At 43.0% G+C, this 23,094-nt stretch overlaps 1 protein-coding gene across 1 annotated transcript in view; it reads right to left on the bottom strand.

The window, feature by feature from the left end:
• The window catches only part of LOC119423588 (janus kinase and microtubule-interacting protein 3-like), a 185,403-nt gene that overhangs the window by 66,437 nt on the left and 95,872 nt on the right, over window positions 1-23,094 (bottom strand). Inside the window, exon 11 of the mRNA XM_037690987.1 lies at window positions 2,204-2,272. Within this exon, the coding sequence (XP_037546915.1) occupies window positions 2,204-2,272 (69 nt within the window). The remainder of the gene's footprint in view (window positions 1-2,203; window positions 2,273-23,094) is intronic.

Below are 23,094 nucleotides of genomic sequence, written 5' to 3' on the forward strand. Positions count from 1 at the left end.
GTCATCAGGACTCTGTATCACAGAGCAGACAGCGTCCCCACTAGCTCTGGAGCCGGGCAGAAAGAAATCCCACACAAGACAGGCTCTAGAGCAATGTGGATATCCTAACTGGGCCTTCCTGAAAGCAGAGAAGAAACCCAAATAGGACTCCAGTCAGCCAACAGGTGAAAAGGAGGAACCCAGACCCAGACCAGTGGTCATTCCATATGTTTAGGGAGTATCAGAGAAACTGAGACGTTTATTTTCTAAACATAACGTCCCAGTGGCTTTTAAACCCCAAAATACATTACGGCAAAGACTGGTTCATCCCAAAGATCCAGTCCCCCGGCACAAACAGAGTAATTTTGTGTACTCTGTTCAGTGTCAGGAGGGCTGTGGTCAGTCTTACATCGGGGAAACTAAACAGCCACTGGCCAAAAGTATGGCCCAGCACAGAAGATCAACACCATCAGGCCAGGACTCTGCAGTCTACACTCATCTCCAGGCCAGCGGTCACTCTTTCAGGGATGAAGATGTGCACATCCTGGATAGAGAGGAACGATGGTTTGAGAGAGGAGTAAAGGAGGCCATATTTGTGAAAAGAAATCATCCATCGTTAAACAGGGGTGGAGGCCTACGTGTTCAATTGTCCCCCTCTTACAATGCTGTGATTGCTAGTATCACTCAGCCCTCTGTGAGTAGTAAACAGCCATCAGTGTGCTAATGATCCATCGTTAGGCTGATGGTCCTTCTTGAGCATGTGATCAGCTGGTTTTGGTTGTCAGCAGCAAAACTGGTTGATCCACTCTGAGACGGTGCTATTTAAGAGACTGAGCTGAATACAGCACCTCAGACTGAGGAAGTCTCTCGGATGAGAGACGAAACGTTTCTACATTTTTTTGTTGTTTGCTTTGTTTTGTTTTTTTGAATGTCCAGAGGACCAGATTTAACTTTTTTAGATTTTTCTACCTGGATTATTGAGCATGCATCAGGATAATCTCCATAATTATTACAAATAGCATGTGGTCCACAGGTAAAACTAATCCCGTGTGAATAGGGCTATACTCGTCATTGGTCCAAACAGTGTTACCAAGTCCACTCAAAACTTCTTCCTCAACTTTTACAACATCACCCTCACTCCATCCGCACTCATTCGTAATCTTGGTATTCTTCTGGACTCCACTTTTTCATTTGAATCACATGTCAAACGGATAACTCGGACTGCATTCTTCCATCTCAAAAACATAGCATGACTCCGCCCATCACTCACTTTTTCCACTGCTGAAATCCTAATCCATGCCATTGTCACATCCAGAATCAACTATTGCAATAGCATTTGTAAGGTACACTATCAAAAACTCTCAACAAACTGCAATATATTCAAAACTCTGCTGCCCGCCTTCTCACCCACACCTGCTCCCGTGAACATGTCACTCCTGTCCTGCAGAAACGTCATTGGCTCCCCATCACTCAGCGCATCCATTTCAAGATCCTCCTCATCACATTCAAAGCCCTCCATAATCTGGCCCCTCCATACCTGACTGGCCTACTCCATGACTACACTCCTTCTAGTACCCTCCGCTCCTCCGATGCCAACCTTCTGTCTCTCCCCTGTAGGACCAAGCTCTGAACCTGGGGAAACAGAGCCATCTCTATTGCTGCCCCCACCCTCTGGAACTCACTTCCCAAACAGCTTCGTGCCTGCTCTGATCTCTCCACTTTTAAGAAAGAAGTCAAAACCCACCTGTTGAAAATTGCTTTTGTTTAAATTTGCCCTTTTAATTTTTTTACTGTTTTTATGTGTTATGCATTTGTTGAATTTATTTTTTTAACTCGTAAAGTGTCTGAGTATTTAGAAAAGCGCTATACAAATAAAATGTATTATTATTATTATTATTATTATTATTGTTAGCTTCACACTCAACATTCATCATCCCAATGTTACTTAACTTTGTTTGTGCCGGCGTCTTTATTTGATCTTTTTTCTGTTTTCCTTGGGGTGGCATCCTTGTTTTTTGGTGTATATTAAGGGCACTTTGTGAGGTATTTTCTTATGTATATCAATATTTGTTCCAGATTTTTATGGAGCAGTGTTGAGACTGACTTACTCGTAAGTGGCCATAACCGAATGCTGAACTTATTTATTAAAATTAAAGTAGTGAAAGATAGAATATCAACTGAGTCATGTTTTTCATTGACAGCAAACAGTTGCTTTGCTTTTTACCTTTTCATTTTCAATGTCCAACATCTTCTGCTGCAAAACTGACTTTGTCATTTCGATGGTCTCCAGCCACTAAACAGGAAACAGACCAAAACAGATGGAAAGATGAGTTTTATCAAAGCAAGGGACCTAACCACTGCACAGAGACAATAAGTGATGTACCTGTAGATCATTTATTGTACTGATGCAGTGGTCTGGTTGCATTGTTTCATGTTGTACAACAGCTTAAAAGAGATGTAAATCGACCAAGGTACCCAAATATTTGTAGGAATCGACAAACTCAATAGGGATACCATTTGAGGATAAAATCAGAGGAAGAACTGCTGGGACCGACTTCCTCTTTGGAAAAAACATCCTTTTGGTTTTAATGGCATTTAGAACAAGTTTGAGATGGAACAAATCTGACTGGATTTTTAAAATTTATTCAACCTTTATTTAGACAGGTTAATCCCATTAAGCCTCGGGGACTCATTTACAAGAGAGACCTGATTTCTTTAACAAAGAGTGATGACAACAGTGGATAACAACAACAATAGGCAATCGTAAAAGAGGCATACTTTTTTTACAAATTCAAATAAAATGGCAACCAAAAGGAAAGTCAAAAGGAAAAATCATTAAAAAAAAACCCTAGCTAGATTATAAGGCAGTGTAGAAAACTAAAAACAGTAACATGTCTGTGTCACCCACGTGACTGCCACAATCAAGCCCCATCCCCTTTAAATTCTGGGCTCATCATAGTTTTTATGTTTTTTTTAGCAACGCTGCTGCTCCCTCAGGCTGTCCTTGGCGTCCGTTATTATTTAAACAACTGGACAGTTACGCATCAGAAATGACTACCGCAATAAATCAGATATTTAATGGTGAGTCATCATCAATCAACCTTTATTTATACAGGTAAATCCCATTGAGCCTCGAGGACTCATTTACAAGAGAGACCTGATTTCAACAAAGAAAGATGACAACAATGGACAACAGCAACAACAATAAGCAGTTATAAAAACTCATACTACAGTTTTTTTTTGTTTTTTTTTTAACAAATAGGATGGCTAAAAGGAAAAAGGTAACAAAACAAAAAAAACAGCTAGATTCCAAGACAAATGTATAAAACTAAAAACAGGAACATGTCTGCATTGGACCTCGCCAGGAGTCCAACAGATTCTTAAAGCCACTTAGAGAGGTCAAGGTCGAGAGCTTCAAATCTTTTTGTAAGATATTCCAGGAAACAGGAGCGGAGTAGGAGAAGGCCCTTTTGTCTAGTTCAGTCCTCACTGAGGGAACACTGCAGGTAATAATGTCCTGAGAGCGCACTCCGTAGCTGCACTCACGCAGAGACATGTAGGAGGAGATGTATGAAGGCAGCAGACCAAGAAGTGATTTAAAGATGAAAATGTACCAGTGAGAGAGTCTGCGTGAAGTTAATGATGTCCAGTTAACCAATGAATACAGGGTGCAGTGGTGGGTACGATAATCACAGCCAGTTATGAATCTTAGTGCACCATGATAGACAGCATCCAACATCTGCAGGGTTCTTGTAGGAGCGTTCATGTAAATAATATCACCAAAATCAATTGAGGGAAGGAAAGTCACAGATACAAGGCGTTTTCTAGCATTCAGGGTTAGACAGGATTTGTTTCTGAAAAAGAAACCCAGTTTAACTTTCAGTTTCTTTACCAAGTTTTCCACATGGAGCTTAAAAGAAAGATGTGAGTCGACCAAGATACCCAAATATTTATAGGAATCAACAAACTCAATGGGGACACCATTTGAGGATAAAATCGGAGGAAGAACTGCTGGGACCAACTTCCTATTTGAAAAAAGCATCCCTTTGGTTTTTTCGGCATTTAGGACAAGTTTGAGGCGGAACAAATCAGTCTGGATGATGTTGAATGCAGATTTCAAAAGCTGGAAAGCCTTAGCAACTGTTTTAGCTCGACAATAAACAACTGTGTCGTCAGCATAGAAATGTATGGATGCATTAGGGATGTTTTTACCTACATTATGTATGTAGATTGTAAAGAGGGTGGGTCCTAAAACTGAGCCTTGTGGTACACCATTGTTGAATGTTAAATAACTGGAGGAAGTACCATTATGTTGAACACATTGCCTCCGGTCTGAAAGATAGTTAGAGAACCAACCAATGGTGTGATCTGAGAAACCGATTTCTGAGAGTTTATGACACAAGATGTTATGATCCACAGTGTCAAAAGCTTTAGAAAGGTCTAAGAAAAGTGCAGCACAATAATCTTTAGCATCCAGTGCTTCAACAACGTCATTAAGAACCTTCAGTGAAGCAGTGGTTGTGCTGTGTTGTTTCCTGAAACCAGATTGATGTGGAGGTAAGATGTTAAATGAGTCCATGTCGATGGTGTTAAAGTCTGATGTGTCTGATTTTCAACACCATTACCGTAACTTTTATATCCTCATGTTGTAGTGCTCACCAGGTTGTGGTCTGGCTAGCAGCTGGTGTAGCCACCGTTTTGCACCTCTGAACCCATTACCATTGCAATCCCTGCAGACAATCCGCTCCTCGATGGTGAGTCGCAATGTTTTGAGTCGTAATGTTATCATATAGTGTCAATTGTGATGCTACATGCTGCCAGTTGGCATTAGCCACTAATTCAGCTAACTGCTACCTTGGATCAGTCTGGTCCCATTACCTGTTTTTGTCCGTATATGGACATCCATTAATTTAAATAAGTAAGCCGAATTGAATTCAATTCAAACTCAATTCAATTCAAAAATACTTTATTAACCCAGAGGGAAATTATATGTTGTGGTAACTCATCATCCTGGTTTCATTAAAGAGTTGTTATAGATGCTGATGGCTGTGGGCAGGAAGGATCTCTTGTAGCGGTTTGTCCTACAATGGATTTGAAGAAGCCTCTGACTGAAGACACTTTGTTGTATGACATTCTGATGAATAGGGTGCTGAGAGTTGTCTATAATGTTTTTCATTTTATGAAGAATCCTTTTTTGAACAATCATCTCCAAAGGTTCTAGAGGAGTCCCCAGAACTGAGCCAGCCTTCTTTGAGCTTATTGATCTTTTTGAAGTCACTTGCTCTGGTGCTGCTACCCCAGCAGATGATGGCAGAAGAGATAGCGCTCTCTACAACAGACTTATAGTAGATATGCAGCATCTTGCTGCAAACGTTGAAGGACTTCAGCTTCCTCAAGAAGTACAGTCTGCTCTGTCCCTTCTTGTAGATGGCTTCACTTGCATTTCCAGTCCAGTCTGTTGTCCAGGTGAACCCCAAGGTATTTATACTTCTCCACTTCTTCTCCCATGATGGAAATAGGGTTGGACCTGTTCCTGATTCTCCTGAAATCTACAATCATCTCCTTTGTTTTGTTCACATTCAAGATGAGATGATTGTTTCCACACCATGCCACAAAGCAGTCCACCAATTCCCTGTACTCAGCTTCTTGTCCATCTCTGATACACCCGACTACTGCAGAGTCATCAGAATATTTCTGCAGATGACAGGAGTCTGTTTTATATTGGAAATCTGAGGTGTACAGAGTGAAATGGAATGGTGAGAGTACAGTCCCCTGTGGTGCTCCTGAGCTGCTGACCACCTAGTTAGACACACAACCCTTCAGTCTCACAAACTGTGGTCTGTCTGTCAGGTAGTCTTTGATCCAGGTGATTGTTGAGGCCTCCACCTGAGTTTTCTGGAGTTTCTGACAAAGCAAACCAGGCTGGATTGTGGTAAATGCACTAGAAAAATCAAAGAACATGACTCTAACAGTGCTGTCTGCCTTTTCTAGATGACAGTGAGTTTGCTGAAGCAGGTGTATGATGGCATCTTCAACTCCAAGTCCACGCCGACAAGCAAACTGCAGTGGGTCCTGATGTGTGCTTGTTTGTTTAGTCAGGTGGGCCAACAGAAGTCTCTCTAGGACCTTCATGATGTGGGATGTCAGGGCAACAGGTCTATAGTCATTGAGGACTGATGGGTGAGTTTTCTTTGGCACTGGAACAAGGCAGGATGTTTTCCACAACACTGGAACCTTCTCCTGCTTCAGGCTAAGGTTAAAGAGGTGCTGCAGAATCCCACAGAGCTGCTCTGCACAGACCTTCAGGACTCTGGGACTGACATCATCTGGACCTGCAGCCTTATTCTGGTTCAGTCTCTCCAGCTGCTTCCTCACTTGACTTCTGGAGACGTAGAGGGGGGAGGCAAAGGAGGTATCAGCATCTTCTGATTTGGTTGAAGACCAATATGTAGAAGAAAAGTCCATGACTGAGGTGGTAGATACAGTATTTGAGGTGTGACAGGACAGCCTTGTGTCAAAGGAGGGTGGTATGTATGTATGTTTGGCTCTGGGCAAGAGAGGAGAATGCTGAACTTGTTCCTGAACTGAACCTATTGAAGAATGTGTTGTTTGTTGGCTCTGTCTAGGCTTCCATCCTTCTGATCCTCCTTCTGCTTGAAGTCTGTGATCTTTTTCATCCCTGCCCACACCTCTCTGATATTGTTCTGCTGGAGCTTGCTCTCCAGCTTCTTCTTGTACACCTCCTTGCTGTTTCTTATCTTGACTTTAAGTTGCTTCTGTGTGCTCTTCAATAATTCCCTGTCTCCCTCCCTGAAGGCTCTTTTTTTCTGGTTTAGCAGTTCCTTCAGGTCAGTGGTAATCAAGGGTTTGTTATTGGGGAAGCGTCTCACTGTTCTGGTGGGGATGGTGTTGTTTACACAGAAGTTTATATAGTCGGTCACACACTGTCATGGCACTGATGTCCTCTCCATTTGGCTGGCATGTTGCATCCAGTCTGTAGCCTCAAAACAACCCCGCAGGGCTTCTTCAGCTTCTGTTGACCATTTTCTCACTGTTCTCTTTATTGCAGGTTGCCTCTGAACAAGGGGTTTATATTTTGAGCAGAGAAACACAAGATTGTGATCTGATTTGCCAAGACAGGGTCTTGCTTTAGAGATGTATGAATCCTTGACATTTGCATAAAACAAGTCCAGCGTTTTGTTTTCTCTGGTAGAGCAGCTGACAAACTGTTGGAATGTCAGAAGTGTAGCAGAGATAGAGGCATGATTAAACTTGACTTCCGGTAATATGGCGCCCGTGTACATGGCTTACAATCCTCTTCTGCTGATGGTGCTCGGATTTTTTTTGTTTTTTCCATTTCACATCTGTGACATCAACTCTCTGCTGGTGTATGACAGACAACAACTTTTGGATCTTCGTTTTTCTGTCACTGAAGTTGCTTATTTGGAACAATATGAGCGTACCTCTGGACCCCCCCCCCCCCCCCCTCCCGCTGGCAGACGTGCCAGCTTACCTTCGCTGCGCTCCTCACCTCCCTGCCCGGAGATATCGCTTCAGACGCTGGAGAAAACGTGCTGGTCAGCTGGTGAAGCTGAAAGCTCTGCACGCTGCATCTTCCTCTCTTCTGTGCCCAGAAAAGGTAAGCAAGGTGAGCTGTCAGCCGGTGCACCGCTTGGACCAACCTGGAGGGGCTGTTATTGAAAACCTGCAGCCATTAGCACGCACTAACTCCACCGCTGCTAGCTCCACTTCGGACAATATCCGGATGTGTTTGGTCAATGCAAGATCTGTTACCAACAAAACTTTTATCCTCAGGGACTACTTTCAAGAGCACGATTTGGACTTTCTGTGTATCACAGAGACTTTGATGTCTCTGGGTGAGTCCAGCGCCTTGACGGAATTACTGCCACCAAACTGTCTGTATTTTAACGCACCACGGCCATCAGGCCCCCGCGGTGGTGGATTATTAACAATATTCAAATCAACTTTTGACTGTAAACAACTGCCCATCCCAGTTTCCCACGCCAGCTTTGAGCTGAGCGTCTTTGAACTCGGACATTCACCTCTGACGTTATTTGCACTCGTCTACCGCCCACCTCGATCTAAGGATTTCATAAATGAGTTTTCTGACTTCTTGGCTGAAATCACACCAAAATATAATCATGTTTTCATTATTGGGGACTTTAATTTGCACATGTGCTGTTCTGAGAAGCCCTTGGTTAAGGACTATTTAGATGTATTGGACTCATTTAATTTAACTCAGCATGTAAACGGTCCCACCCAAGAGCGTGGACATACACTGGACCTTGTTTTAACTCATGATATGACTGTTAATAATCTTGTTATTGGTGATAATGTTTTTTCAGACCACATGCCAGTCTGGTTTGAGTTCACCCTCCCCCATCTAACTCCTAAGCCGTGCATTCCTGCACGTAGCACCCGGACCATTAACCACTTCACTGCCAAACGTTTCACAGATATTTATAACTCTGAAATGATAATTCAGCCCCCAGTGTTTCTCACCACCACTGAGGAGCTGACATCCCAGTTCAACTCTGTTTGCTTAAAGACTATGGATCATGTTGCGCCTGTTAAAAGTAGAAAATCAAAACTGAGAGCAGAACCTTTGGGTGAGTGACGTCACCAAGGCCGTTAAACAGCAATGTAGGAGGGCGGAGCGAAAGTGGAAGAAAGACAGGCTGCAGGTCTCTTTTCAAATACTTAGAGAGTTGGCGCGATTATCAGAAAGCAGTGAAAGCTGCTAAATCCAAATACTTCTCTGATATAATTACCTCAAACTCTCGCAACCCACGTGTCCTCTTCTCCACCCTAAACTCTGTTCTCCACCTCACTGAACCATCACCTCTGGAAGCCTCAACTGAGCTGTGCGACAACTTCTTACTTTTCTTTTTGGAAAAAATTGCGACCACCCAGGCTCTCATTTCCCCTCCAACTCATGGCCCATCCATCCCACCTCAATCTGTAGCTCCTTTTGACCATTTTGAACCCATCACTCTATCTTCTCTAGAGCAGGTCATGTGCAGCTTGAAACCTTCTGGCTCCCCCTTTGATGTGGTCCCCCCTCGACTACTAAAGGAGGTGTTTCCAACTCTAGGTCCGTCCATTCTTGATATAGTAAACAGTAGTTAATCCACTGGCGTGGTGCCAAAATCCTTTAAACATGCTGCCGTCCAGCCTCTCCTGAAAAAAACAAACCTTGACCCTTCAGTCGTTTCCATCTACCGGCCTGTCTCCAAACTCCCATTTGTTTCTAAAGCACTGGAGAAAATAGTTGAGTCCCAGTTGAAGTGCTTCCTGGAGGATCACGCCATCTTAGAGCTTTTCCAATCTGACTTTAAACCTCTCCACAGCACTGAAATTGCCCTGCTGAAGGTCTTTAACGACATCTTCAGATTCAGAGATACCAGTGATTCTGTGCTGCTTGTCCTGTTGGACCTCACAGCTGCCTTTGACACCATCGTCCATGAGATCCTCATTGCTAGGTTGGAGCAGTGGGTGGACGTCACAGGATCAGCCCTCAATTGTTTCAGATCTTACCTCACTGACAGATCCTTTTGTGTCTCCAAGGATTTTAGTTCCACAAAGGCAGAGCTTAAATGGGGGGTTCCGCAGGGGTCCGTCCTGGGTCCCCTCCTATTATCTTTATACCTGCTGCTGCTTGGTGCTATTTTCCGGAAACGCAACATGCCCTTCCACTTCTACGCTGATGACTGTCAAATTTACTTTCCCCTAAGACAATATGGTACATGCTCTATTCAACCGCTGCTCAACTGCCTGGCTGACATCAGGGACTGGATGACTTTAAATTTCTTGAGTTTCAATGACAAGAAGTCTGAAGTCATGTTGTTCCTTCCCAACGACACAATCACAAACCACTGTATCGACCTCTCCGCTCTAACCCTGTCAGAAAAACAGAGTCACTAATCTGGGTGTGATAATGGACCCTTCCCTGAAGCTTAACAATCATGTAAACATGATTGTTAAATCATGCTTCTTCCAACTGAGGCGGTTGTCTAAACTGAAGCCCATATTGTCCAAAAAAAACCTGGAGACAGTAATACATGCATTCATTACATCTAGGCTTGATTACTGCAATTCACTCCTGTTTGGTGTCAGTCAGACCTTCATTGCACGACTACAACTGGTCCAGAATGCAGCAGCCCGATTTTTAACCAGTACAGGCAAAAGAGAGCACATTACACCAGTTTTGGCCTCACTGCACTGGTTACCGGTTCACTTTCAAATCCAATTCAAAATACTCATGTATGTCTACAAATCACTGAACAGTGTCGCCCCCCCCCATCTCTCTGATCTGCTACAACCGTATGTCCCACCACGCTCCCTATGGTCAGCGGACCAGTTGCTCCTCACAGTTCCAGGAATTCGTCTTAAGCGCAGAGGTGACAGGGCCTTCTCTGTAGCTGGACCAAGACTTTGGAACGAGTTACCTCTGCTTGTCAGACTGGCCCACTCCCTCTCGGTTTTCAAGTCCCGTTGAAAAACTCACTACTACTCAGTAGCTTTCAACACCAGATGATCTGTGTTTTGATCATGTATGCTCCACACTGGTTTGTCGTCTTTATCTGCATCGTTTTTATGTCTATATTCTGATTTACCTCATTTTGTATTTTGCTTGGTGTGTTACCTGTTGTTTTGTCTGTAAAGCACTTTGGTTGGCCTTGTAGCTGTTTTAAGTGCTTTATAAATAAAGTGGTATGGTATGGTAAAATCCCCAGATATTGTAACAAACTCACTAGGGTGTTGTGTCTGGAGCTTAGCAAACTCGGAGCTGACATCACATGCAGTCTCGGCAACAGCATTGGGTTGAATGTAAACAGTTGCCAAAATAACACTGGTGAACTCTCTTGGCAAATAATGTGGATGACAACTTAGTGCTAACAGTTCAATATCTGGACTACAGAGACGACGCTTCATAGTAACATGTCCAGGATTAAACCATCTGTTGTTTACAAGCACTGCCAACCCACCTCCTTTCCTTTTGCTACTCCTCTTTAAATCTCTATCTGCTCGTATGATCAGAATGCCTGGCAAGGAAACGCTGGAGTCAGGGATATGATCCTGCAGCCATGTCTCAGTGAAACACATAACACTGCATTCCCGATACTTTGGATGAGTCCTTGTTAGGGCTTGAAGTTCATCCAACTTGTTTCCCAGCGATCTCACATTGCCCATCATGATTGATGGAAGAGATGGATTAAACTTCATTCTTCTCTCTTTCTCCCTCTTCTTTGCTCCTGCTCTGCATCCACGACGCCTCCTTTTCAACTCATTTGGGATTTGAGGCTGTAGTTGAGAGATTATTTGAGCTTTGGATATGTTAATCAGCTGCTCCCGGTTGTAAAATACAACCATGTTGTTATGGTTACGCATCATAACAAATGTCCAAATGCAAAGATATTTCTGTAAAACTCCTTCCAGCTGCACAGCATCTGACACCATAGGAAATAATCATCAAAAAAAGTGATTTATATCCAGAAAAAGAGGAATTAAAGTTTTCAAAAGTAATATCTCAGAATGAAAGTAGAGCTACTCCAACATGCAGCCACCTTGAGCGGCACAATTCTAGAAATACCTTTAATATTTAAATGTAAATTTTTCTATTTTTTTTTCCTATTTAATCATTTTTATGATGGTTCTGATTGTTATTTCATGCTGATGCATGATGGAATCTGGTAATGCAAATTGTTTGTAACTACATTGATGTGATTTTTTCTTCTGTTATTGTTACAGTTTGGCAACAACTGCTATTTGCACACACATTTATCAATTTGTGTATTGAACTAATTTGAATTTACATTTTGAAGTGCACTACATTTACTGTTGTAAAAATGGACTTTTGTAATTTATATGTTTACATTATGATCAACAAATCAGTTATGATACATAGCATGTATTTAATTTTTTCTGTTCATGGTAAACTGTTATAATTTGCCTATATATATTGTACATGGACTTATGTGCTTTCTGACCCTTTATGTCAGGTTTTTTTTGTGTGTTTACCTGATTGATGTCTTGAACCTGATGCCTGATTGTGTACCTTAAGATGGTGAACTACCCACGCACCACTTGGTGGTAGGAACCTGAACCACCTTTTGAACTTTAAAGGGAAAACCCCAGATTATGTTTCCCTTCTGTGCCCCTTTGGACCGTTTTGGACTCTATCCATAATATGTGGACAACAGCAACAACAATAGACAATTATAAAAAGGCATGCAGATATTTTTTTGTTTTTACAAATTAAAATAAGATGGCAAAAAAGTAGCAAAAACAGCTAGATTTTAAGGCAAATGTAGAAAACTAAAACAGGAACATGTCTGCTTTGGTTTTTACCAGGAGTCCAACAGATTCTTAAAGCTGCTTAGAGAGGTAAAGGTCGAGAGCTTCAGATATTTTTGCAAAATTTTCCAGGAAACAGGAGTGGAGTAGGCGAAAGCCCTTTGCCTAGTTCAGTCCTCACTGAGGGAACACTGCAGGTAATGTCCTGAGAGCGCACGCTGTAGCTGCACTCATGCAGAGACATGTAGGAGGAGATGTATGAAGGCCGCAGACCAAGAAGTGATTTAAAGATAAAGAAAAGCCAATTAGCAAAAGTTTTTCAGCAATGGAAACCAGCAGATTGTGTTGAATCTTCTTTTCATTGCAGTCTCCCATTCTGAGTAAGCACAAAGGCAACAGTGGAAAGGAAAAAACACCTCCCTTTTAACAGGAAGAAACCTCAGCAGAAGCAGGCTCAGGACAAGTGGTCATCTGCTTCAACCAGCTGGGGTTTAAGAGAACAGAAAGTAGAAACAGAAAAACATAAAATGATCAGTATAGGTGTACACAAAGGGGCTGAGTGATACTCTCAGTAACAGCATTGTAAGAGGGGGACAGCTGAACACAGAAGCCGCCGTCCCTGTTTAAGGAGTACATTTACATGAGTAAAAGTTGGTGCACAAACTGTATGCTGGTAAAAAGCTTAGGTTCCGAGGCTTTGGAGCAGCTAACAGTGAAATGTCGACTACATTATCTACCCAATGAGTTCACAGTGGCTTTCATAACAGTTGTTTACATAGCTCTGGATGCTAATGCTAATGAAGCTCTGCAGGAGCTTCATGATCTCCTCAGCCTGAGGCCCTTTACATAGTGGCTGGAGACTTTAATCACGTGAATCTAAAAGACTGCCTCCCAGATTTTATCAGCATATGGACATACCAACACGTGGAAATAACATGCTGGACCATGTTTACATGAACGTAAAACATGCATACTGTTTTTCTACCCAGTGAAGTTACCACATGAGTTATGGCTAACCCCACTGCAGCCTCTCCTCTAAGGGGTATATCAGACAAATCTAACACTTGGGCTTTACCCAGAGTGACATTAGGCTAGTCCTGTTTAAGGCTGTGTTGGAGGTGATTCACCCAGACTGTTCACGACCATCATTTGCGAGTCACACCCTTGTCTCACCCCGTGACTCGTTCAACCTAGTAGCCGAGGTTAAATCGTTGATCACGGGGAAACTGGCATTTTGACCGCTCACCTCCTATTGTAGAACTGCAATTGTTACCGATCTGGTAGTTTTTAGAATCTAGGCACAAGATTCCAGGGTGTTGTTTGATCCAAGCTGCGAAAACATTTAAAAACCTCCGTTTTTAGTTATAATATTGAACCCAGCTTCTTAAATCCATGAACACGAAGTGGTGAAATGATAGTCCAGAATCTTACATTTTATGCTTTGCTTTATTTGATGATTTGCAGGGGAACAGCGTTATAGCAGAAATCCATAGTGATTATTCAGTTACATAACAAAGTCAGTAGTCAAAAGTCCACTTGTTACTTGAAAGGTGTTACTGTTGATTGTTGGTTGATGTCCAAGGGGTGGAACAGTTCAATTGTGTTGTAATTCCTTTGCTCCAATGAGATGAACCAAAGAATTATAAATTTGTAAAGCTCCGATGAGTAAAAACAGAAAATTATAAATCCATAAGCTCCGTTGAGGAAAAATAGAAATATATTAATCTTCACTTTGTTGAGCCAAAGTAGGTTAATGTGATTAGGTTCGGGGGAAGACGTCTGCTACACCGACCCCAGAGAACACGCAGAAACCCAAGATCGTTACTGGACTCGATGAGCTGTCAGTCGGCATCTCGAGTTTACTTCGTGTTCCCAGAATCCTCCGGAGTGAAATATCAAAAATAAAGTTTAGTTGGAAAAGTAAAAAATTTAAAAGTTAAAATCTAAAGTGTGTTCAAAAACTTTATCAAACAAAAAGGAGAAAAATCAAAAAGATACAAAGGCATCTTCAGAATCCCATAATGCAGCAAAAATGGGGAAACTCTCCTAAATTGTATTAATTACGACTTTAAAAATACCAAATTTAATATAACGAGTAAATCCCAATAACTCAAAATGTTGTCAAGAGTCCTAGCATTCTACTAGTGTATATATAGCTATAAGCAATTTTAATTATTTAATTTTATTTTAGGACAGCTATTAGTATGTGTCATACCATCTCTTATCGAAGACTCCTTGTCAAAGGGGATCCTTGAATGATGAAGCTGGTGACAAGCATCCCTCAGTTGATTTGAAGAATGTTTCATACTACATTCAATAAAATCCAATCTTGGAAACTTGAGTTGGCTTTCAAGTCCGGGCTGAGCTGAGAAAAATTATTTTCCTCTTCGGATCTTCAAGTTCCCTTTAGTTACTGAATGCATCAATGAACTGTCTTTAAAAACTCTCCAAGTGCTTCAGCACCGATCGTTACTGCTGAGCCTTTTTATACATTTGTCTGCTTATTGCGTAATTTCTGCATAGCAATAGTCATGGATACGAACTATTCTACAATGTCAGACCACATGTTCAACGCCACTGTCATTGCTAAAATTATCTTTGACTGCCACTAGGTCCATCTTCCTGTTTTTCTGCAGAGAGCTTCCTCTTTTTCTGAGAGAGCCTCTTCACTTAAGGTATCTTGTTCCTGTTTTCTGTAGATAGCTTCCTCTTTTTCTACAGATAGCTTCCTCTTTTTTTCTTCTACTGTCCTGGCCATCTGTTCAGACTTCTACTTCCTGTGATGACTTGACACAAACATTAAGTTGTTAACTTGACCTATTGACCATCAATTCTCTTCACTTTTAGTCAGTAATTAATTAATTTATTCTTATTCATTTAAAGTTAATTCACTTTCAATATAAGATTTCCCAATTATCTCTTAATTTAAGCTCTATAATGTCTACAACATTGAGTGATTAAGTCTTAATTCATAGAATTTCACACTCTTAACACATAGTATATTAGAAAGACTTCACAATGTTATATACTATTATTTAGATTTGTTTCAGTAAATAAACCTTTCCTGTTTTTTTCAGAAGTTTCAGTAAATAAACCTTTCTTGATTTTCAGAACACACACTCAGGGATCTGTGGTTTAAACTGCTCTTAACCTTATTTTAGGTAATGAGAACTGACTTCATACCTCATGTGAAATGCCCGTCACTTGACAATACAAAGCTGAACCCCGCCCCCAACTAGGACTATCAGACCGCATCTCAATCTTCCTGGCCCCTGCTTACCTGCTCCCACTGAGATGTTCTAGACCAGTACAAAATAAAGTTAAATCTTGGATCCAGAACAGTGGCCCCATACTGAGAGATTGTTTTGAACGAACAGACTGGCAGGTTTTCAGAGAAGCTGCTGAAAATGAAGGAGCGCTAGATCTGGACCAATACGCATCCTCAGTTCTGGCGTACATTAGTACATGTACTGACAACGTCTCCACCTTAAGATATGTAAAAGTTACCTGAACAGAAAACTGTGGCTGAATGCAGAGGTGCGCACCCTGCTGGAAGCCAGGAACACTGATTTCAGGTCTAGAAACTCAAGGAGCTGAGAAGGACAAGGGAAGAGATGGTTGCCAGTATTAAGAGGGCCAAGGCCACATATGCACAGAGGATCAAGGGTCAATTCACATCACAAGACCCATGAAGCATGTGGAGAGGCATTAAGTGTATAGCAGTTTATAATGGCAGGAGCGAACAATGCCCCAAAGACCCATCACTGCCTGAGGCCCTCAACAAGTTCTACGCATGCTTTGAAGACAAGAACAGACCACTCAGTACCAGTCTCACCTCACCACCAGATGAAGAGCTTTTTAGCGTGACCTCAGCAGAAGTAAGGAATACTTTCAAGAGGATTAACCCTCACAAGGCAACTGGCCAAGACAACATCCCCGGGAAAGCGTTGTAAGAATAAGCCAATCAGCTTTGCAAGGTGCTGGCCAACATCTTTAACATCTCACTTACCCTGGCAACAGTTCCCACCTGCCTGAAGACTGTCACCATCATCCCAGTCCCAAAGAGCTCTACAGTGACTAATCTGAATGACTATCGGCCAGTGGCCCTCACCCCAATAGTTGCTAAATGCTTCGAAAAACTGGTCATGACCCACATCAAAACAACCATCAACATCAAAGAGGACCCTCATCAGTATGCATACGATCAACAGAAGATACCATGTCCTCTGTAGTCCACACTGCTCTCACCCATTTGGAGCAGGACTCTTATGTCCGTATGCTCTTTGTGGACGTCACGTCTGCCATCAATACCATGATCCCCCAAATCCTGATGGACAAACTACTCACACGAGGACTAAGCCCCTCCATTTGCAACTGGGTACTAGACTTCTTAAACAGACTGCAGTCAGTGAGGATCCACAACTTCTTTTCTTCCACCATAACCCTCAGCACTAGCTCCCTCAGGGATGTGTGCTAAGCCCTCTCCTGTTCACTCTGCTCACATATGACTGTGCACCTACTCATCCAGGCTGTCATAATGTAAAGTTTGCAGATGACACAACAGTGGTGGGATGCGTTACAAACAATGATGAATCCAGCTACAGCCAAGAGGTGGAAAACTTGGAAAGCTGGTGCAAAGAGAATAACCTTCACATATATATGAAGAAGACAAAGGAGATAATTGTGGACTTCAGAAGCAACAAACTCACCTACACCCCCCTGAACATAAGAGGATCTGCAGTGGAAGTGGTCTCCAGCTACAAGTACTTGGGTGTACACCTGAATGACAACCTCAGCTGGGGCAGCAACACCACCAGCCTGATCAAGAAGCTCATTAGAGACTCTACTTCCTCAGGCAGCTGAGACGAGCTGGTTTGGGAAGCTCAGTCCTCACCTCCTTCTACAGGTGTGCAGTGGAGGGCATCCTGTGCTCCAGCATCAACCTGTAGTATAGATGATGCACAGCTGCAGAAACAAAAGTTTAGCAGAATGGTGAAGGCTGCACAGAAGTCTGTTGGAATCAGTCTCCCCACCATCACAGATATTTAAATGGAATGGTACATGGACTGTACTTATATAGCGCTTTTCTATCTTATTTCAAGATACTCAAAGTGCTTTACACTACAATCTGTGTCCTCATTTACCCATTCGTACAGCACTCTACTAGATCTCTACAAAGCTAATTGAACAAATCATTCTAATGTGACTAATCAGTGCTTTAGATCACATTCATACACTGATGGGACACACATCAGTGGCTATGACGGGTTCAGTATCTTGCCCAGGGACACTTGACATGTGACTGCTGGTGGATTCAAACCCCCAACTCTCACATTGGAGGACGACTGCTCTAACCACTCAACCACATTCAACCCCACCTCTAGATGCAGGAAGAGGGCTACTTGCATCATGAAGGACCCCACTCACCTAGCACACACACTTTTTCCCCGCTCCCCTCAGGAAGGAGGTTAGGGAGAATTAACCATACCATACCATTATTTTTATAGAGCACTTAAAATGGCGACAAGGCCAACCAAAGTGGTGTGTGTGTGGGGGGGGGGGCGAAGCTGTTCAGCAATTTGTAGACATACATCAGTATTTTGAATTGGATTCGATGGTGAACCGGTAACCATTGTAGTGAGGCCAAAACTGGTGTAATGTGCCCTCTTTTGCCTGTACTGGTTAAAAATCGGGCTGCTGCATTCTGGACCAGTTGTAATCATGCAATGGAGGTCTGACTGATACCAAACAGGAGTGAATTGCAGTAATCAAGCCTAGATGTAACGAATGCATGAATTATTGTCTCCAGGTTCTTTTTGGACAATATGGGCTTCAGTTTAGACAGCTGCCTCAGTTGGAAGAAACATGATTTAACAATCATGTTTACATACCATACCATACCATACCAATTTATTTATATAGCACTTAAAACAGCAACAAGGCCAACCAAAGTGCTGTACAAAAGAAACACAAACATGCACAGCGAACAGGAAAACATAAAATAGAAATACAGATACAAATAGCAGCAGGAGCTAACTAAAATGGCCAACAGAGTAGAGAACAGACCGGACCAAAACAAATCATACCGTGTTAAAGGCAAGCGAATAGAAGTGGGTCTTCAAGCGAGACTTAAAGACTGAGAGTGTGGGAGCCTGCCGGACACTCAGTGGCAACTCATTCCACAGTCGTGGACCTGCAACAGAGAAAGCCCTGTCACCTCTGAGCTTACGACGGGTTTCTGGGACTGAGAGAAGCATCTGGTCTGCTGACCTCAGAGAGCGCGGTGGGACATATGGCTGCAGAAGATCAGTGAGATAGGATGGGGCGGAACTGTTCAGTGATTTAAAAACGTACATGAGAATTTTGAAATGGATCCGAAGGTGAATGGGTAGCCAGTGCAGGGAGGCCAAAACTGGCGTGATGTGCTCTCTATAGCCTGTACCAGTTAAAAATCGGGCTGCAGCATTTTGGACCAGTTGTAGACGAGCAATGGAGGACTGACTGATTCCAAACAGAAGTGAATTGCAGTAATCAAGCCTAGATGTTATGAAGGCGTGGATCACTGTCTCGAGGTTCTTTTTGTTGAGTATAGGCTTCAGCTTAGACAGCCGTCTCAGCTGAAAAAAACAGGATTTGACCATCATGTTTACGTGACGAGTTTTAAGGACGGGTCCATTATCACCCCCAGATTAGTCACCTTTTGTTTCTCTAGCGGGGCTAGAGAGAAAAGGTCAATGTCATGGTTAATGAGTGAGCCACTGGGATGGAACAGCATGACTTCAGACTTCTTCTCATTGAAGCTTAAGAAGTTTAAAGCCATCTAGTCCCGGATGTCAGCCAGGCAGTCAAGAAGAGGCTGAATAGAGCGTGTGCCTCTGTGCCTCAGGGGGAAGTAAATTTGGCAATCATCGGCATAGAAATGAAAGGGTATGTCGTGTTTGCGGAAGATAGCACCTAGTGGCAGCAGGTATAAAGAAAAGAGAAGGGGACCGAGGATGGACCCCTGCGGTACCCCCCACTGGAGTGCGGTCGATGCCGAACTAAAATCTTTGATATTGACACAGAAGGTTCTGTCAGAGAGGTAGGACCCAAACCATTTAAGGGCTGACCCTGTGATGCCCACCCACTGCTCCAGTCTAGAAATGAGGATATTGTGGTCGATGGTGTCAAAAGCAGATGTAAGGTCCAATAGGACAAGCAGCACAGAATCACCTGCGTCTGTGGATATGAAGATGTCATTAAAAACCTTCAGCAGGGCAGTTTCAGTGCTGTGGAGAGGTTTAAAGCCAGATTGGAATAGCTCTAAGATGGCGTATTCCTCCAGGAAGCACTTAAACTGGGACTAGGAATGTGCGATATAGCATAAAATTCATATTACGATATGTTTTGTGAAGGGTGGCGATAACGATATATATTGCGATATGTTTTGGGTATAAAACTTGATAGGAATTTTTCAAAAAGCATAGGGTGTCCTTTTGCTATCATATAATTTGAATTAAGAAAATTCCACTACTAGGTCCAGAGTTTTTAAATAATAAACAAATCATGTATTAGGCTTCTTGCTTGTAGTGCAAAACAGTGCAAAATATATAAAATGTAGTTTTAGCCATATGTTTTAAACAAAAGAATGTTAACAGTTTCCAGTCTTAAGAAATTAACAGCAACAGAGCAGCATTTTACACTGAAACACTTCACCCTCCAACCCTCTAGTTGGTGTCTCCTGCTTTAATGGATAGCTGACACAAAATGACTGTGGCTTTGACCAGAGGGTCTCGCAGTAAAATCACACAACGCAGTGTTCTTTTCACAGATCAGAGAGCAGGTTTCTCTAAAGATGACCAACGCTTACTTTAACTTTCGATGGAAAAAAAAAAAAAACTTTAGACGGAACACATCGTTTTGCGCATGCATAAGAATACGGCAACACTATGGCAAGCTGTCTGTAGTTAGCTTGTAGCTTCGCTATTTAGCTCTCAAAGAAAATACTTTAATGCCACTTGTGCACAGTTTTCAGCTCAAAAAAGCAACTATTAAACTGACAACTCTGATTTTACTTCAGTCTTCTATCATCAAACTGACCCGTTTTTCGAACCAGACTAAAGCTGGTCCTCCTTCCAACCGAATTCTGTGTTCAGTGACTCAGAGAGCCAGACGGGACCGTCCAAAAATATATATTTTGGCCCAGGACCGATCGACCGCTCCCCCCCATCGGTCACTCTGAGCGCACCCTGCCGGCCAGGTGACCCCTCGAGCTGGGGAGTCGACGCACGAAGGTCCGGTGTTTTTTCTCTCTCTCTCTGGACCTCAACGAACTCTTTGCTGGTCCTTTGTGGTTCTACCTGGTTCCGACAAATATCGCCGGGTGGTATTTCGCTCGTTTTCTGCTGGACTGGCCTTCGTGATGTCTCCATAGGTGTGGGGGAAGTGTACCTGTGTCCCTCGAATTGGACCAGAGCCAAACTGAGGTGGCTGTGGGGGAATTCGTCTTCAACAGAGCCGGTCTCAGCTTCAGTGAGCAGCCCGTTACTTTTACCGAAGGACGATCTACCTCCGTGGAGTCGTTGTGTTCACCTGGAGGAGACGCTCCGGTGCTTGGAAGGGCTGCCGGACCGGAGCAGAACCGCGCTGCCAGACTGGGCCGCCGGACCAGAGCAGAACCGCGCCGCCGGACCGGAGCAGAACCGGGCCAGGGATATCTTCAGCATCTTCGTCTCTCGTGCTTGAAGCGCCGGAGCTGAACTGGAGCAGAACCGGACCGGACCAGTTGCCGACTTCAGCCTCAGCCTCTCCGGTCAGTCTCGCTTTTCACCGGGATGCCCCGTGCTATCGGGTGCTGAGAAGCGGAGGAGCAGCGTGGAGGAGAAGCGTGAAGGAGCAGGTCTGCGTGGTGCTCGAGAGAAGTTCAGAGTTTGTTTCGGAGCAGCTGCAGGCTTCCATCCAAACTCACCTGGATAATAATTAATTTTATTCCGGATCATGCTGTTGGCCCCTGTTGACCTGAAACGAGCTTGGATCATGCCTTTCACTTCAGGAGGATTTTCTGGCAGCTTGTTCTGCTATTTGCTGCAAATTATCTGTTTCTGTTTAGGCCTGTTGACTCTGGACCCAGCTTCTGTTTCCTATGGGAGCATCCATCCATCCATCCATCCATCCATCCATCCATCCATCCATCTTCACTGGGGGGGCCGGAGCCCCCCTCAGCCCAACTCAAACTGCAGTTGGGCCAACTCGTCTGGTTTGTTTGCCCATTTGAACTGTGACGTTTTATGGTCTGAAACTTTTCTGCATCATTCATATTACTGTCACTATTTTCAGTTCTCAGATTATCTGGAGTCACTGAATCTTGTTAATACACCTGAATCTGTCCATCACTGCAACTTTCACTGTTTTTGGGTTCTGAATGATCACGTCTTCATTAATGTTTCTCATGGTTCGATTATGGGGGCTTATTGTCACACTATTAATTCCTGTAATTACACATCAGTCACAAAAAACTCAAGAAAATGTCTGATAATAATGTTGTTACTGCTCTCAGGGATTCAGCACAACCCTGGACCCCCCACTAATTACAGCACACCAAATGACTTTAAAAACACCTCTGGGCTTCATTTTCTGCATGTAAACGCTCGTAGCCTTCTGAAAAAACTGGATGCTTTGAAAATCCTGGTCAGTTCTTCTGGGGCAGATGTTATCTTTATTTCTGAATCCTGGCTCAACAAATCTGTAATGAATAATGACGTGGCAATCAATGGATTTAACATCTACCGCTGTGATCGTCAAAAAAGGGGGGGTGGAGTCATTATTTACATTAGAGATTCTCTGGTTTCTAGTCTTGTGACTTCCAAAACAATTCCAAACCAGTTTGAAGCCTTATCTGTAAATATCACCTTGAATGGAGGCCAGATTTTAACTGTAGTCTGCTGCTATCGCCCCCCCCCCCCCCCCACCCTCACCCCAGGCATTAACTGCCCTGAAGGAATTTCTTGGTAATTTAAAATTCAAAGAGATCTTTTTGGCTGGAGATCTCAACATTGATTGGTGTAAGTCGACCCCCCTCTGTGACAAATTCAAGGAATGTTGCTTGTCTTTTAACTTAACCCAACTGATCAATTCTCCCACTAGATTAAATAAAAACCATCCTGAAAATTCCTCCATCTTAGACCTGTTTCTAACTAATATGCCTCACAAATTCCCTGGTACAGGTGTATTCGCTGATCTTTTAAGTGATCACTTTGTGACAGCGGCTTTGAGAGATATTAAACTTCCACCTTCTAAGCCTAGATTAATTCAAAAAAGGGATTTGAAACATTTTTGTGAACAGTCATTCCTCTGGGATCTGTCTCACTTTGACTGGCATCGTATTTTGTTAACTGATGACGTGAACTCTGCTTGGAACTATTTCCATAATAATTTCATTTATTTCCTGAACATACATGCTCCTTTTCGTCAGTTCAGAATAAAGGGACGAGAAAGCTCCTGGTTTACCCCAGAGCTAGCTGACCTCCTGCACAGGAGAGATCATCTTTGGGCCACAGCGAGAAAATCTGGCTCAGACACTGACTGGTTGAGTTTTTGACAGATGAGGAATAAATGCACAACTGTTGTCAAAGCTTCAAAACACAACTATTTCTTATCTCAGACCTCCAAAAATCTAAATGACCCTAACAGATTCTGGAAAACCATGAAATCTCTCTCAGGCACCCCCCAATCATCTGACCTCCCATCACAACTTCTCGTTAACTCTGTTCAAGTGTCAAATAAGCACGAGATCCTGAACTGTTTCAACAAACATTTTGT

The sequence above is a fragment of the Nematolebias whitei genome, chromosome 17 (assembly GCF_014905685.2).
Source record: "Nematolebias whitei isolate Nwh7 chromosome 17, NemWhi1, whole genome shotgun sequence".
In the NCBI taxonomy this organism is placed as follows: Eukaryota; Metazoa; Chordata; class Actinopteri; order Cyprinodontiformes; family Rivulidae; genus Nematolebias; species Nematolebias whitei.